The sequence below is a fragment of the Pseudonaja textilis genome, chromosome 1, assembly GCF_049901715.1.
Source record: "Pseudonaja textilis isolate UNSWEBS1 chromosome 1, rPseTex1.2, whole genome shotgun sequence".
NCBI lineage: Eukaryota > Metazoa > Chordata > Lepidosauria > Squamata > Elapidae > Pseudonaja > Pseudonaja textilis.
In genome coordinates this window covers 269,651,511-269,670,015 of record NC_141990.1, presented here as the reverse complement: position 1 = coordinate 269,670,015, position 18,505 = coordinate 269,651,511, and the positions used below count along the sequence as shown (strand labels likewise).

At 34.5% G+C, this 18,505-nt stretch overlaps 1 protein-coding gene across 1 annotated transcript in view; it reads left to right on the top strand.

Annotated features, from left to right (window-relative positions):
- Positions 1 to 18,505, top strand: part of STARD9 (StAR related lipid transfer domain containing 9) — a 93,371-nt gene that overhangs the window by 37,657 nt on the left and 37,209 nt on the right. Inside the window, exons 9-20 of the mRNA XM_026703939.2 lie at positions 470 to 542; positions 1,277 to 1,344; positions 2,264 to 2,361; positions 5,216 to 5,416; positions 6,272 to 6,369; positions 7,932 to 8,009; positions 10,693 to 10,767; positions 11,468 to 11,647; positions 14,660 to 14,711; positions 15,917 to 16,054; positions 16,772 to 16,854; positions 17,473 to 17,579. Of these exons, the coding sequence (XP_026559724.2) occupies positions 470 to 542; positions 1,277 to 1,344; positions 2,264 to 2,361; positions 5,216 to 5,416; positions 6,272 to 6,369; positions 7,932 to 8,009; positions 10,693 to 10,767; positions 11,468 to 11,647; positions 14,660 to 14,711; positions 15,917 to 16,054; positions 16,772 to 16,854; positions 17,473 to 17,579 (1,251 nt within the window). The remainder of the gene's footprint in view (positions 1 to 469; positions 543 to 1,276; positions 1,345 to 2,263; positions 2,362 to 5,215; positions 5,417 to 6,271; positions 6,370 to 7,931; positions 8,010 to 10,692; positions 10,768 to 11,467; positions 11,648 to 14,659; positions 14,712 to 15,916; positions 16,055 to 16,771; positions 16,855 to 17,472; positions 17,580 to 18,505) is intronic.

The window sequence follows — 18,505 nt, the reverse complement described above, 5'->3', positions numbered from 1 at the left end:
CTTTTTCATAATTATTTTTCTCATTGTCCTTCTATATTGCAGCTTCCATCAGCAAAAGGAATGGTTAATCATTGCAAGGAATTATGCTCTATAATAACATACTAATCAGTGGTGTTTTCAACCTGCAGATGTAATCTTGAATAAATAATTGTTTCTTAATTTAAATGTTTTAATTCTATGAAACTTCTTTTCTTGTGTTTTATAAAAATCATGGAAATAATCTATATATAGCAGTATGTGAAGTCCATGTGATTCTATATAGCTTAGTCATGTGGTGGAATATAGTTTTACATTTAGTTCTAAGGATAATCCATATATGGTCTAAACTTCAGCTGCTTGTACCATAATCTGAATTTTGTATTTGATGGTTAACTTGTTTTCATGTTTATTCTTCCATGTAAGTTGTCATAGTCACTATTACTTACCTCACAAAAAATAAAATAACAACTTTCCTTTTTTGTGTGTGTAGAATCACGGCAGCTACCCATGTTCATGATGCCAGCAGTAGATCTCATGCTATTTTCACAATCCAATATACTCAGGTGAGTTGAATTTTCCCAGTAATTTTTGAAACTCATAAAAGCAAATCTTGTTGGTGTTGATTTCATCTGTGAATACATTATAACAAAATGACATTGTCATAAAAGAAATTTGTACCATGGAACATTATATTATACTAATAAATGTGCAACCACTGATGAGTGGCATTTTTTTTCAGTTGAAAGCTGCATCCCCTTTAGTTGAGCTAATTTGATATTGATGAGTAGGGTGAAAACCAAAAGTGAGAAGGCCATCATTATCTCTTCCTCTCTTTTTTCCCCTCATATCCTTCTGTTTCTCCTTTATGCCAACCTGCCTTCCATTTTCACACTTTCTCCCTCTCTGCCCAATGAACTGCTGAGATAAAAGGTTGATATTGCCTTTGCAACTTCATATCTGATGAAAATCTTCAGTGCTTATGTTATCTTAAAGTAGATTAGGAATTTTAATTATGTGTTCATCATAGCATCTCCCTCTCATGCTATGATTTTATTTTTGCTATTTGGATTGCATATTGTTTTAATTATTGTTTTAAATTTGACATAATAACCTCCAAGAATTGAGACTGTAGTAGGATAAAAATCAAATGAATACATATGCTTTGCAGGCACGCAATCCCATTGGTATAAATGCAAGTTAACCACTTGAAGCATCCCACACAATCAGTCTGTTTTGGAGTATAGAAGAATTAGAATTTTACTCTGAAATTACACTGCTTGAATTTGTTTTCCTTCAGGCTATACTTGAGAATAATCTGCCTTCTGAAACAGCAAGCAAGATCAATTTAGTGGACCTTGCAGGCAGGTAATACTTGGTTTTTGGAGTTTGCCTCTTAAAAAGCCAATTATTCATAATTGTTTACTGTTAATATTATTTCTATTTTGTACTGTTCACTGTGGAATTCCTATATGTGGATGCTGGGGAAATTCTTGGGTACATTTGAAGTATACAAGACATAGTATCTTTAATTGGTAGGCAACCTGCAATTTTAATTTAGATAGCTGTATGTAAATTGTCTTACACATGAGCTTGCCTGCCTTTATTGGCTTTCTCGTGTGCTTCAAAATAAAATCCAAAATAGATTTTGAAACTCATATCAATAAACTGATTATTACTACATTACAAATGTCGATTAACACCTTTTTTGACTAATGTTCTTAATAGAAGGTGAAAAGTTGAACTGACATTTGCCAAACATAATATATTACAAAGGGAGAAGTAGTGAAATGGATTTTATTAGAGCTGTATGTAGTACTTAACAGATTATGTGAAGATGCACTTACTATACATGGTGTTTGGGAATAATTTCAGTGCTCTGGAAAAAATGAAACCTTGGAATGCGTCTGCCTTCTAGTGGATGGATATACAGGTTCTTTATTCTTTGGAAGCGATTATATTCATATTTTGTCAGTGTTATGAGTGCATGTACTTTGAGTTCAGATTGCCTGTGATAGAACTGATAATAGAATAGTAATTCTGTAATATCTAGATGGCCATATGGGTGGTAAGTCCATGTACAAGTCAAAGACTTCCTTGCTAAAGTTTAAACTTTGCATCTTTTGGAAATATTAGAAAACTTTATGTAGGGGCTTGCATTTGTGAAAATAGGCTGTTCTTTTCATTATTTGAGAGCTGCGGGGTGTTTTTTCATTTCTTATTTCTACTTTTATATGCTGATAATTATCACTGTTACTTCAATTATCGTTTTGGTTGTGTGTTTCAGTGAAAAGGCCGATCCTAGTTATTGCAAACATCGAATCACAGAGGGTGGCAACATTAACAAATCATTAGTAACTCTTGGAATTGTTATCTCTGCTTTAGGTAAACATAATATTAACTTTTATTTAAACCGTAATGAAATGTTAATGGACTACCTATTGAGCTTCTCCTATGATGCATACTTGCAAGCGGCTATGAGTAAATATATGAAGTACTGTATTCATAAAATACTTCATTTGCTATTAGATGGGAGACAGGATTATAAAAGAAGCCTTCATACTTTATGATAAGTTGTGATTTCTTGTCTTGGTCATCTTTTTTTTTTGAAGAAACTCTTGCCTTCGCTTCTGTGGATTAATTAATTAGAGCAATGATGCACATCTCCAGTTTGAACGTGGTCCGAGAAATGTCATGCAGCCCTCTGAGGCGTCTTATCTTGCAGATGACCAGCTGTGGCAAAAGCTCAAGTTTTCTCCAGTCCCCCTTCCCATACTGCTTTTCCATTGTCACTATGGAACCTCTACTGTTTATCTTCTGTATTTAATTTTCTTGGGGTCCCACCTGTCTACTTCATTTCTTTACCACTACCAAAACAATAGTTGCCCTACTGACATTTTCTTGGCTCTTTGTTTATCTGTGATGATTTTGCAGTCAATTTGGGAAACCGAGAAAAGCAGCAGGGTGACTTGAGAGGGAAGACTAGGAAGCAGCATTCTTTGCCCTTCTGCTTTCCTTCTCACCTTTTTGCAAGAAATGAGGAGTGCAAGGAACAGTAAAGGGTGCTGCTGGTTTTATCCACTCTCAGCTTCTTCCTGCTAAGTTGCCTTATTTCCTGTTATCTTTTAGTATCAACAGGCAAACAGGAAGCAGCTGCAGTATTAAGGAAAATGAGGAAAGAGCAATCTTTCTTTTTGTATACTGAGAGTATTTATACCAAGACAAATTCCTTGCATGTCCAATCACACTTGGCCAATGAAGTATTCTATTCTATTCTATTCTATTCTATTCTATTCTATTCTATTCTATTCTATTCTATTCTATTCTATTAGACTTAAATTCCTTCTCTACTTTCTTTCTGTTTCCTTCCACTCTACTGCTTGACAATCATAACATTCAGAAACTTGGACATGTTGTGATTCCCTAGAAGAGAGATGAAGAAAGAATCACTTAGTGAATGAATGGACTCTGCCTACCAGCCCCTTCCTAGTAACAGTAGTGGCAAACTCCTTGCTTTCAATGATGGGGAAGTGTCAGCAATTTGCTGAAGAGAGTAGCAGCTAAATAATGGGTGAGAATGATGTGAATCATTCATATATGAGTGTCTGGTCACTTATAAGATGCCACCCTGTTTGCATTTTTAGTGAGTTTCAAATGTTTCCATCATGTTCAAGTTAGCAAACATATATTAGATATAATTAAGTGGGTTCCTTGAAGTACCTTATGGTTGTTCTTTATTTGATTTTTATCCCACCTCTATTATTTTATAAGTAAATCAGGGGTGAATATACATATTCTACTATTCAAAGAAAAAGGAAAGCTAGTACTACATTTTATAACATACAGTACTATAATATTATGCCTCATTCTGCTTCTTCATTCTGTATGTTTATTTGAGAAGGAAGGAAAGAAATTAATTGATTTAAGAAAAGACATATTGTTTGTAGTAAGTTTGTAGTAAGCATGATCTGTACATAAGTTACAAATAAAGAATTTTGATATTTACTGTGAATCTTTTCTTCTGTATGAACTTGGCTAAACTGTGAGAAAAACTTGCTTTATGGAATTTAAAATAATTTTGTAGCTGGAATCCATAGAGATAAGAAAAGAAAAGGGAAAAGAAAAGAAGAAAAAAGGGATTTCCAATATCTATCTTTCCTGGGGATAAATCTTTCTATCTTTCTGTTGGGAACTTCCAAGTATATTCAGATCTTTCCCTGAAGTTTCTTTCTTCTATGAAAAGGTAAATGTTCTCCTCGCATATACGTGCTAGTCCTTTCTGATTAATAGAAGAAATGTTTCTTCTATTAACATCCCATTATTTTTCTTTTGTGCTGTTAGAAAACAGTATGGATAGAATAGCATGAAAACATAAATGGATCACATCATTAAATCATCAGAACAACACATGAAGTAACACTTGTCTAGGAAAATACCGTTAAAAATTAAAAGCAAATAAAATAAGTGCAAAAGGATTTGTTCCACCAACCATTTGTCATTTACAGGTGCCATTTGCCATGACAATAGTTTCCCAACACCAATGTTGGTGCTCATTCTTCACATTTTCTTGTTGGAAGTGCTTAAGCATGAGAATGGTACTAATTTAATTCCCAAAGACCTTTTCTTCTATTTTTCTCTTTGGAGTCCCTCGTCCATGGGATGAAATATCCACTGTGCTTTTCTGATGTCATTAAAACCCCATTTGATGGCTTTCTATATATAAAATTGGATGGCTGAATTGTGATCTTTGGCACCTTAAAAGCTGCCTAACCTGTGATCAAAAGACCATAATGATTGAGTAACAAAACCAGGGGTGTCAAACTCAATTTCACTGAAGGCTGCATAAGGTTTGTATTTGACCATGGGGGGCTGGGGGGGGACATGGCCAACTCGACGTCACTCGTGTCAAGGCGCCTGTGGTGGCCCAATCATTTTTCCGGTGCAAATGGGCTCCCGAGCTCCATTTTCTGCTCCCACGGCCTCCTGCAACCCTCTGCTGGTGAAATGCAGCTCGGGAGCCTATTTTCGCTGGCAGAAGCATTGCGGACCTATCCTTCACTGTTTCCAGGGTAGCCCCTGTGTCCCAGATCCTGCCCCCCGGGCCTTGAGTTTGACACCCCTGAACAAAATAGTACACTTTTACTCAAAGTTACTATAGCATGAAAAAAATATTTTTGGATTGTTTGAAATATTTTTTTTTTAACTATATAAGTCTGACCTTTTTTTTCTTGCTTCTTAGCCGAAAACACTCAGATGTTCAGCAGTTGCCAGAGCATCAGCAGTATAGCCAGTGAAGTGGACAGTGACCGTACAGACAGTTACTGTGGCTCCAATATCAATAGCTGCAAGCGCCAAGCTTATATTCCATATCGGGATTCCATTCTTACTTGGCTCCTGAAGGATAGTCTGGGTGGCAATTCCAAGACCATAATGGTTGCAAGTAAGTATAATGATTTGCTTTGATTTCAGGAGTGTTCATATGATCTAAATATTCCCAAAAACAGTATTCTGGTAATTGCCCGAGGACAATGTAATATCTCTGCATCCAGTTTTGGTCACCATGATGTAAAAAAGATGTTGAGACTGGGTAATTAATCCTATTTGTTCATTAGGTCAGGCAGCCATCACTGTCAAATAACGAATAAGCTAAAATTTGTACAAAATTTTCAAACAGGGACGTGGACACAGCATGTTCCAGTGATTTAGTCAAATGTTATTAAGGTGTGTGTCATCATGGCTTAATTTGTCATATTTTGAGTAGGCATAATTTTGTCTCATACTTTATAAAAAGCATAGATTTGTTTGCCTGCTGGCTTATCATTCTATGTTAATAAAGACTGTCCTGAAAAAGTTTGGGTATAACCATCTGCTGAAAAAATAGATCACTTACCCATATTTTCAAGTTTACTTTGGCAAAAATTGGTTTTTTGATTCATCTATTATCTGAATTAACATAAAGATTTGGCCAATAAGTGATTAGATGCAGAAATATATTTTATAGCATAAACTTCTAAAATGTGACTCCTAGTGAAGGATTTACTAGATATCTTGGCTATAACTTTAGCTTCAGGAAAGGAATCACATAAAGCAAAGGCCATTACTGTTCTAAGTCAATTTCTCTTTGAAACATTTCAGTTTTTCTTACTGACAATTTCTGATAATTTGCATGCATGAAAAGAGTAGCATATCAACACATAATGCTCTTGATGGAAGAACACAGTGCAAATGGTTTTGCATTCAAAATATCTAAAGCACATTTTACATTTTTTTAATAATTTTCTTTTTCTATCTGTAGCTATTTCTCCTGCAAGCTGTTGCTATAATGAAACTGTGAACACCTTACGCTATGCTTCAAATGCCAAAAAAATTATTAATAAACCTCGAGTAAATGAGGTGAGCTACCTTGTGTGTTTCTTTTATTTTATTAAGCATTTTTGTTAGCGCTCTACAGGATTATATCATTTTTGTTTGTATAATTTTTATGCATTTTTAAAACAATTGATGCTGCAGTTTTTTTAGTGTCGTCTTTTTTCCTAATACGTTATAGTAGTTCTCATTTAATCACCATATTTGGGATCACCTACTCCATTGCTGAACGACGCGATTGTTAAATGTAATATAATGTGACTTTGATGAACTTAATGACATCAGTTTTGCTGTGGTGGTTAAGTGAATAACAGCAGATTGTCAAGTACATCATGTTGTGGTTGCAACTTGCGACTTCCTGCCGGCTTCTCCAATGACTTTGATTGTTAGAAGCCAGCTGTGAAGGTCACAAATAGCAATCATGAGACCCTGTGACGGTCACAAATGTACACCAATTGCCAAATACTCGAATCATGATCGTGTGACCATGGGACACTGCAAATGTTATAAAGGCGTGTTGGTTCTCAAGCTCCTGAATCATGATCAGGTGATGCTACAACAGCTGCAAGTTCAAAGATTAGTTGTAAAACTACTTTTTACATGCCATTGTAGCTTTGGCTAGTTGCTGAATGAAGCAGTCAATAAGTGAGGATTATCTACCAGATGTAGTAGCAACAGCAATAGCATTTAAACTTATTTACCATTCCACAATGCTTTACAGCCCTCTCGGAGTGGTTTACAGAGTCAGCCTATTGCCCCCCGCAACAATCTGGGTCCTCATTTTACCAACCTCAGAAGGATGGAAGGCTGAGTCAACCTTGAGCCCCATCAGAATCAAACTCCTGGCAATGGGCAGAGTTAGCCTGCAATACTGCATTCTAACCATTGGGCCACCATGGCTCATGTAAAGTATGCTGTTACTTATTACATATGCAGTTCCCTAGTAATCATCACACATTAAGAGGGAAGAAGATTTTTTTTTTTAATATTTATTCAAAATTTCAAAGAAAATTTAAAAAGAAAAACAAGTTCTCACATTTTACAGCATTTTCACAGCAGTGCACATATCCTTTAGTGAAAATTCCGTTCATTTACTTCAAATATATCTGCCGCTTGTTTGTTGAATCCTTACTTATTGTGTTGTTATTAAATTACCATATTTATTTATTTACATTACTTTACATATATACATATTTACATACACATATATCATGTGTCTTGTTCTTCTCTAGAATTTCTTTGATCATTTTCACTAAACATCTTTACTTCCTTTTTTTAGCCAATTATACCATATATTCCATATTGTAAAAAAATCTCCTTCTTCCTTATTTTTTAATACCATAGTTAATCTAATCATTTCTGCGCATTGATGGATTTTATTAATTACCACCAGATCTGAGGGAAGAAGATTTAATTTAGACATTCAATATTGGGAGAAATAATAACGATGTGCAATCCTTAATTATTATTTTTTCCTGGTAATTGGGAGGGCAGAATATATTGAATGATAATGCCAAAAAATGTCCAATAAATATAGTTTAGAATCAATGAATTGTTTCCTTATTTTTCAAAAAAGTGTCTCTTTTCAGGATGCAAATGTGAAACTGATTAGAGAATTACAAGAAGAAATACATAGATTGAAGGTTATGTTGATGAACTTTGAGATGGTATGTGCAACTATATTACTTAAATTGAATCAAAATCATTCAGTCCATCTATATATATTGTTAGAAGTGTAATTTTGCTCTTATATCAAATCTGATGGCAATCCAATATTGCCGGTTAAGAGTGGCTTTTCCTGAAGATATCAGTCAGATTTGTACTGCCTGGATCTTAATCTGAACCAAGGATCATGCATTTGCAATTAAATGTTTTTTAAAAACCATTTTAGTTATTAAGACCATATATTTATTTTGTCATTAAATTTTCTCTCCTAATAATTTGGCAAAGTGTGATGCAGCACACTTGACATACAATGGGCCGAATTTCTGCTGTGATTTACAGGATGGTGCTGGTTGGTTATCATTAATGAGCTAGGACAGCATCTCTCCTTTCAAATTACATTTCAGCTCAGAAGAAGTCAATAAAAGGAACAAATTACTCAAGTAATTGGAAGAAAAATGAGTAATTTAGAGATGCTATTACTGTACATGTCCAGAAAACTACCAAGCCACTGAAGCTGTTCCACAAGTATTTGAAATTCAAAGGACTTTAACTGTAATTTTGGAATATAATTATCTACTTTGGTGATAGTTTAAATATAAGTCTTCCAGTGCAATTGAAAGAAGACCCAGCCTTTTTTCAGCTTCAATTGAAGCTGAAAAATTGAAAGAAGAGTTCCAAGTAAATCTATATTCCTTCAAGCTTAAGAGAATAACTTTGCGATTTTTTCTTTATGGATACTAACAAAGCTGTGAATCTCATGAGAAAAATAGTTTATATTTATTTCATAGCTATGCTAAAGAAGAAAAATATTCTATGAGGACAAGCTGGAGGGTGTAACTTAGTTAGTTAACTCTGGTTAGGATGGATTTTTACCAGCCTATATATGTAATTGAAAGAAAGTTCCAATGTACAGTTTTATATTTATGAAGGGGATTTGAAAATGGGTTTTTCTTTCTTTTTCTTCCCCTTATATATAATGCTTGAGTAATTCCTAAAGTTTGTAAAATACTATTGGAAATGAATTTGAAAGTATGTAAGTTAGGAAGAAGTTTTAAAAAGATGTATTAGAATTTATTGTCTTTAGAAAAAGGAAATCTTAGGTTCAAAATAGATATAAAGAAGTTTTCCCTTTAAGGTTAAAGAACATGAAAGAGTATGGTGAATTTTGTTAATATAAATGATGATAGATCAATAAGCCTAATTAGAATACATATTACTTCTCACAACAGGGAAGAAAAGAAAGAAAAAATGGATTTTGGTTAAGATCATGATATACACTGTTTTAAAGAACGATTTTATTTGGTTCTGTTTCTTTGGGGATATTGTTTCTGAAATTTACTCAATATAGAAAAAGTGAAATTTATACTTTTGATTTGAAGATTTAATTGTGTAAGATATAGAATTGGCTTTTAATACTTATAGATAAGGTAAAAAGTTGAGATTATAACTGTATTAGTATTGTACGCTATTGGAAAGGGTTGGAAGTCAGCCCTTTGTATTTTTTTTTCTTTTTCTTTCTCTCTAAATCCTGCACTGCCCTCTTTTCTTCTCTTAATTTATATTTCCCATTGTATTTTGTGTGATCATAAACTTCAATAAATAAAATATTTTAAAAAATATTTAAAAAATAGAAGTAAAGAGAAAATGAAATGCTTTAGATATCACAGAACATTTATCTGTCAGGACTCCAACAAATCCACCCGCATTCAAATCATAAGTCTCTAGCTGCATCTCAGAGAAAAGAAAATTGATTTATTAGAAGTGGCCATGTTGGTGTTGGCTGGATGCAGCTGATACTAATATACATCATTCATTTCCCCCTTGACCCTGGTCTTCCCTCCACCCCCAAATGTGTATTCCCCAATGGGACACATCCATCCCCAAGAGTCATCAGTCATGCTCTCCAGTAATATCCTTGCACTCCGACAACTTTGGGCTGCCAGGGTAATTATCTAGGCACTTAAGGAATGCACTGTTTTCCCCCATTCCCTTTTTCTGGCAGCTAAAAAAAACAAAGGATTATCTTTTTAGTTGACATTATCTAGAGCAAGAGTGTTAAACTCAATTTCATTGTGGGCCGTATTAGGGTTGTGTTTGACCTTGGGAGCCAGGTGGGTGTGGCAGGGTGGGCATATGCTGCTCGATGTCATTCTTGCAGCTCTCTGCCAGCAAAAATGAAGCTTGGGGGGCTGCATGCGGCTCCCCCAGGCTCTGTTTTCAGTTCCAACGGCCTCCTACAACCATTTGCCAGCGAAAACAGAGCTGGGGGGCACATGACCTTCGTTTTGTTAGCAGAGGCGCTGTGGGCTGGTCCTTTGCTGTTTCCAGGGTGGCCCCACAGGCCATATCTAAGCACTTTGTGGGGCGGGTCAGTCCAATGGGCCTTGAGTTTGATATCCCTGATCTAGAGAAATGTTATCAAGAAAATTGAAGCTGCGTTTTAGTTACTTAACATAGAGAAAATAAAGTTTACATATATATATGTATATGTATATCTCTTACATCTCCTTAGAAATTCGTGCATTGTGAATATAAGAATGTTAGCCCTTCTATAATATGAATAGTCAAATATACCATAATTAGGATAATCTTTTCTGTTCTTACTTTCTTTTCCCACTCTCAGGTCATTACTTTGTACTGAATATAGAAACATTTTGGAATCTTATTAATGCTTTGTCTCTACAGATGAATTCTAGTCCTTCATGGAGTGATGACAAAGAAGGAAATCTTACAGAATTAGTACTTCAAAATGAAATTAAGGTTGGTATGCATTATGTTTTTCTCAAAACTGTGCAAAAGGAGATCATGGTCACAGATTAATAACTGGAAGAAAAGGGAAAAAGAAAAAAAATGATGAAGTTTTGAAATATGTCCTAGTATTTCTGTTTGATAATAAAATGGGTAAGTTGTGAATGAAACAAAATCCAATCATTTTTTTTAAATAAAGAAGCTTATATTAATATAAGCAAAACAACTAAAAAGAGACACTACTGACAGTGATAGTTTTACATTAGAAAATGGGTAATCTAGATTTCTGATTTTAACTTCATCATTGATTTTGCTTGTCAGAAGGTCACAAAAGATGATCACATGACTCCAGGACCCTGCAACCATCACAAATATGATTCAGTTGCCAACACCATTTCAAGTAATATATAACTCTTATAAAAAGCTTTTTATCCTACCCTTATTGTTTTTTATAAATAACTCAAAGCAGCAAATAAACCATACCTTTCTCCTCATATTTTCCCTTCTGAGGTGGCTTGGGCTGAGAAAGAATGACTGGTTCAAAGTCTCCCAGCTGGCGTTCATGCCTAAGGCAGCACTAGAACTCATCTTCTCCTGGTTTCTAAGCAAGCAACTTAATTATTGCACCAAACTGGCTCTCAGATTGTGTCTTACTTGCATTAAAAAAAAACATTAAAATAAGCATCTTTTTCCTCATTTATCATCCCCAAAGATTGACCAGTTGACCAAAGACTGGACAGATAAATGGATTAACAGAAAAGCTATTATGGAAGAGTATAGCGTGGATATCAACAAGAAAAAAGCTGGAGTGACAATAGACTCCAATTTACCTCATTTCGTGGCCATGGACGATGACATCCTTAGTACTGGAGTTGTACTGTACCATCTCAGGGTGAGACAAGATTTCTATATTTAGCTATTACTTCAAAATGACATAAGACTTAATAATGAATAGAAAACTTTAATCTGCAATATTTGCCCAATAGGTTTCAAAGGTTTTGAAAAGGTTCAGAAAACAGAATGGATAAATATTCAAATTTTAATTCAAATATTTCTGCTCCTATGTCTAATATATCATTGGGGCTTCATAGTAGTGCTTGTAAGGAAAAACCTCAGTTATTAAAAGTCTGAATAACATAATCAACAACATAATAAAGACTACAAAGTAATAAAGAGTAGCAGAAACTTTTAATAATTAGCTATATTCTTAATAATTGATAGTCTATCTTTACCATAATAATCATACTCTACTGCATCATGAAATTTAATATTTCTGCATGATATTGTTGTTATGATTTACATGTTGGGTCACCCAAACCTTTGGTAATAAATATAAGCATTTTAAAGTTTTCAAAATTATTAACTGTACATATCTATGCTCAAAGTATACCAAGGCTATCTTATATGGCAAAACAAAAAGGGCAGTGGATAGATTAAAAAAATTTATTTTTAAAATCAAAAATTATATTAAGAAGAACTAGAATGTCCAACTTGTTAATCCCTTGCCTAAGAGAAATATCATTTATAGGAAGCTGTAATGTAAATTATAATATCTCTGTATTTTAATATTGTCATGTTTGTTCTTAAAGTATTTTAAAAATAGTGCTAGTTTATTTGCTAATTTACCTAATCCAATTTATTTAAAAGTCACAATGTATACTTTGCATAAAATTTTCAACTGAGTTTGTATAACCCAATACTTTTCTTTAAAGAAACCAATTTAGGCTTCTTTCCAATTAATAACTATGTACAGAAGCTTAGCCTCAGCTCAAGGATGCCTTAATTACATTTCATAAAGTTTAGGTCTACTATTGCATTCCTTCTGGGACCAGTTTTCTGAGCTGTTGTGAAAGCGGTTTGTCAGTCTTCTGTCAACACAGGTCTTGCTGTTTGTATGATGCAAGGCATTTCAGTTGCAGCTGTAGTGGTGATGGTCAGAAGCTGAGGCTGAGCTTTTGCTTCTAATGGCTATGGACAGCAAAACCATCCTGCTGAATAAGTCTACCTAACACCCTCCTCCCGCTCTGTGGATCATCTCCATCTTGGGGCACATGGATGGAGGCTGCTCATGGTCTGGGTTGGGACTTCCTAATAAAATAGGAGGCAACAGGCTCTCCTTCCTTTTGGGAAAGCTCTCAGTCTCAGATCCATGAGGCTGGAGCAGGTGTGGGATACTACCAGCATAACAAGCGGTTTGCTTTGCGCGCGTGCGCACTATGTATGCATTCACATTACTTACAAATTACCAGGTCTGGCAAGCATTCATATGCTCCAACTGACAAGTGGCACTCAGCTGTGCTGCACAAAGCATCTGAGGAGGAAAAAGCAGAGAATAAAGGACAGCCTAGAGCCTGGGCAGGTGGGTGAGCCAAACAGACAACCAGAAGATTGTCATAGCAAACAGGTTCAGTGTCATGATTCTTCAGAACTACCGGTTCTGTAGAACTGGGCTGAACCGGTAGCATCCCACCCCTGGGCTGGAGTGATGGAAGCTGTGCTAGCCAGGTATCAAAATATGTTCCTTCTTCCATCCTTTCCCCATATTAGGGAGGCTGGTTATTGAATGTTTTCCTTGCCAGCAGGAAAATCCACCTATCACTACTCTGCAGTATACATTTAGGCCAATACCACTCATGAACCACATTAATGAAGCAAAGTAGACATAGTTTATCTCACTTTAAGGCCTGGAGACCATTGCAGAGATGATATATTATCATCTTTATTATTGGCATTTCAGCATAATTATTCTGATATAATTAAGGGGGAGATATATGAAATTAAGGAATTAGTGTTTATGTTCATTAATATATCACATTATTTTCTTTTTTCTAAACTAACATCTGTTGTTTAAAATATGCATATTGTTTAATTTCAGTTGGCAAAAAATACTTCAGTTTGCCAGATGAACCTTTTTCATCTTAAAGTTTTGGCACATGCATGATTTCCTCATACTTATAAAGCTGAAATATTTTGCTTAACTGTTCAATTAGAACAAAAACCTGGATCCTTTTCAAATGTCTTGCCAGGATTTGGAAGAATTCTGATGTGGCAAAGCTCTGAACAGCTGGCTAAGTTTTTTTTTTTTTTTTGAATGTTGCAATCCTTCCACATCAGATTCAGAAAGACTGTAGTAGAAAGATTTTTTAAATAATTATTTTAAATATTTGTATGCTGGTCTTCATAACAAAGCAAAAAAGCTCTTTATTTCTGCACATTAATTAATTTAATGATGATATCTTTATTTGGAAAGAAGCCTAGTTTGCAGTTTTATCAACAGGACGCTTATTTAAACCCTTTTAAGCCAGTTTCATTAACACTACACTAACAACTTTGTCCCCTCTTTCTTTGCTTCTAGATGCTGCTTTTTTCTTTTCTTTATGTTTTGCCTTTTTAAAATTCAGATATCTGTTATTTCAACTGAGGAACAGGAAGGTAAAATGCTGTTTTTCATTTCCATAATTAAAAACGCTGCTGCACCATGTATATGAACAGCAAAGAAGATCACAATATGTTTCTTGTTTATATTTTAACATACCTATTTATGGGTCTTAGCTGATGATAGCAATTGCTGTAAAATTAGAAATTTAAAATTACAGTGAAATTAACTCTCTTGAGGGGGAGAAAGGAACATTTGTGTCACAGGTTCACGTGTTCTCCATGCCTGATAATACTATATTTCAGTGATATAAAAACTTTGATGCACAGTTCCGATTTCTTATTAAATACAGACTAGCTTATGTTGTATATAATGAAAAATCTATAAATTTTAGATATGTACCATCTAGACTTATTGTTGTCAAAAAAAATTCCCTGTTCAGATAAAAAATGTTAATATAGATAATTGCTTTGTGCTAATCCTGAGAATGAATTTAATTTAGTGTGATTACCTCATTATTTTTTTTAGGAAGGAACAACCAAAATTGGAAGAAGTGATTCAAACCAGGACCAAGATATTGGTAAGAATTATGATATATGATCCAGAGGTTTAGAAGCTTAAGATCACCTTAATTAAAAGCTACATTATGGTTTTTCATGGATCCATTTATAATTTATTGAGCACATGTACATAAAGTTGCCAAGAAAACTGCTTGAACATGTTTATAAGATCATCAGGAGTTGAGCTTCATTTAAAGAATATTTGACTAACTTTCAACATTGACTAACATTAAGTTCATCAAATGACGTATGTTTCAGTAGGATATTATGTTCCATTATAAATAAACAACATTATAAATTTGATAATTATGTTATAATGTATTATAATTGGTAGTGAATTATACATCAGTACAGTAAGCTATAAAACAAAATAATTCTTTCAGAAAATGGTAATGCTGGGTATTGTGAGACAGGTAAATCCTGCATGTAAGCACATTTATTGTATTGAGATTGATGGATTAAATTTTAATGATTGAACTTTTGGTTTTTGATCCTGACGGGAACACTGATATGTGTAACATGCAAGTATTCCTTTCACCCCGTATATACAACTCTCCCATGCATATACCACACCCACTGCTCCTCGCCACTTTTCTACCCATTTGTATACACACCTGAGAAGAAGTATGAAACAATATTGTTTTCTCCAGCCACCTGCTTTTATTAGTGATTTTATTAAAATTCATGATTTTAAAGTTAGTTATTGAGAAGAAGATGAAAAAATGCCCTTGGGAAGCAGAGACATAAAAGCTGTAAACCTAATCCTTTTCCATCTAAGCTGTTCTGCTCAAGATTATTGCTTTCCATTCTGCTCATGCAGTGAAAAACTGACAGTCTTCCACCGCATTGACATGGGTTGTAGGAGAAGGAAGGAAGCAAAAAAGTACCTTCTTTCCTCTAGGAATCAGTGGAAATTATTGGTTTTCTTTTACTAACTTTCAGCAAGCAAGCTGATCCAGCCAGCTAACACATTAACCTGGTTTATGAACATTAAATTGTTGTTTTTTCCACTAATTATATAATAACAGCAAATAGCAGCCCAGTTCCTGCTACTCAGCTGTTCATGCTGACTAATATTGCCACAGGGGATAGTAACCTGCAAGCCATTCATCCATGTCTTCATTATTTTAGGCATTGTAGAAATTATTATTACTACTAATAAACATATCAATTCTGACAAGTTTTTCTAGATACACTGAAGGTTTGAAATCCATACACTTTGTAGTGTTGCAGGGTCAGGGCATTGAAAAGGACCACTGTATTGTAGACAATCAGCATGGGATTGTGACTCTGCGGCCTCTTCAGGGAGCACATTGTGTTGTAAATCATCATGAAGTAACTGATTCTGTTCGTTTATCACAAGGTAAGAATTTGATGTTCACAGAATTTTTAATGCCTAAGACTCGTACCTGATGAAATCAGATATAGAACTAATCGTAGCTAATGACAGTTCTATTTTCCCTAGGTTTATCTAATCCCGTTAAAACATGTACGTTGGTGACCATCATACACATTTTTCCCTCTTTTGTAATATTTGAACACATGAGTCACCCATTAAATTTCTCTGCAATATAGTCAGGACAAACAAAAGAAAGTAATTCTGCACATAATACACAATCTGTGGAATTAACTTTATAAGATGTTGCCTAAGGGAGCCAATGAGTGTATTTCTGTATTGACGTTCAAGCATTTGAACCACTGCATTGTTAAACTGCTCTGGCCAGTCTGATAAATTTGCTTTCTGGCCAATGTGTCTCCTTAGGTAAGTGAGCCAAGATAGATGCACTTGCAGATTATTTTCCCACACCATAGTGAAGATTAATTCAAATTTAATGTTAATTCACGGGTCTTTGTATTTCAGTGTTGCTTTATTTTATTTTTATCCCCGCTTACTATTTTAGTCCCTTATATAGCCTTCTTTTTAGAATTTGTGTTTTTCCATTATCTGGCTTCTGTAAAGAAAGTCCTGCCAATATTTATAGGATGCTGATAACAATTTGTAGTTTAAATAGACATAAAATGTTTTTAAAAACTTTATCATTTTCTAATTTTGCTTCCCCCTCCTTTCCCTCCTTTTTAGGAGCCGTAGTGGTCCTTGGCAAAACTCACAAATTTAGATTTAACCATCCTGCTGAAGCTGCCCTTTTAAGGCAGAAGCGTTCAGTAAGTTTTGACTGCATTCTAATTTTCTTTCCCAATTACTAAATAGGGGGAAATATTTAAGCATTGTATGTTATTATCCAGTAAAGTTAAGTGCTTTTAAAAAGCATTGAAAAGAAAAAGAAAAGAAAAAGAATTCACACAGTCTTTTATGATGATTCTTCATTGGTTTTGCCAACCAGTCATATTTGCTGGCTAGTTACAGTCTCCCTGAGGATATAGCTTTCATATTGCTCTCACCATCGTTTCCATTTCAGTACTTCAGACCACTTCTATAGTTTTCTGGTACTGAAGGAAATATGTGTAGCATCATGTCCACCCTGTTTTTTTTTTCTTCCAGATATAGCACTGGCATATTACACACTTATTCAGGTAGCCCATGTGCCACAGATTGAGAAGCAAACATCCAGGACATGATCTGCCATTACTACAGAATACTTTGATTCATATCTAAACCTACAATATAAAAGTGAAATTAAATCTATATTTGAACTATTCAGACACTGGGCTCCAGGAAATAAGGGACTATATTCTGCAATAGAACTCAGCAAAAATGAAGATTACAAGTAATTTAATGCTTCTTTGATTTTTATTTTCTTCCATATTGTTTGTTTTTAACAGATCTGTGAAACTTCCTCTGTAGTGAATTTCAGATCTCTTGAATGGCTAGATCTGGGTGGAGATTTTTCTTCCCTTTCCTATAGCTTTTATCCAGCTGAAGCGGAAAGGTGGGTTAAAAAGAGTTTAACTGAACAAAGATGTCATTTTTCTGGATTCTGTCCCCCCCCCGTCCCCCCCGTCCCGTCCTCCCCGTTTACAACCCTGGGATGATTATTTTTTACAATGTGACTGAGCCAGTATTAGAATTCATTCCTTCACTGTTCTATGGTAGTGATTAACCAAACATTTTATTTATTTTAATTTTATTTTAGTGTTTATATAAATAATAATTTCTTTTATTTTGAGAGAAATGGAAAGTGTGTGAGAAAGTGGAGCATATTTACTAGAATTATGCAGATGGGAAATGAAGTAATTAAGTATTACAGTTATATAGAGCAGCACTGTGGCCTAGAGGTGAAGATGCTCCCATTCAGAAAGTTGAGAGTTCAATCCTAGACAGAGATCTTTGTCTATCAGGGCACAAAGACAAAATACCTGGTGAGAACTCCATGTAGGCATCAGGAGGGCATCTGTCCAGTAAATGCCTTACTATACTCAATCACCCCAACCCCACCCTGAAGCAAGGGATTACAGGACCATAAAAAGAAAAAAACAGTATTACAGTTATATGCAGTGAAAAAAAATTGTTTTCACAGTATACATTATACAGTTAATAAGTAATGCAAATCTTCTAAAACATGTCTGTCTAGGAAGATAATTTGTCCTATATTATGATGAGTTGAATGGGTCATGAATTAATAACAGCATAGGGCCATTATCTGCTTTCTGAATAGCATTATGTATAATGTACTACTAATCTATTGTAAGAGTAAGAATTTCACATTTATAGAAATGAATTCACTGCATACACATCATCTAACATGGATTTTCTGGTCTCCCAACTTTGCAATTATTAGAGATGGAAAAATGAAAGATCAGAACAGAGTAAAACCCAGTGGTTTGGATAAACTTAGCTTTTATTAGTTTATTAGAT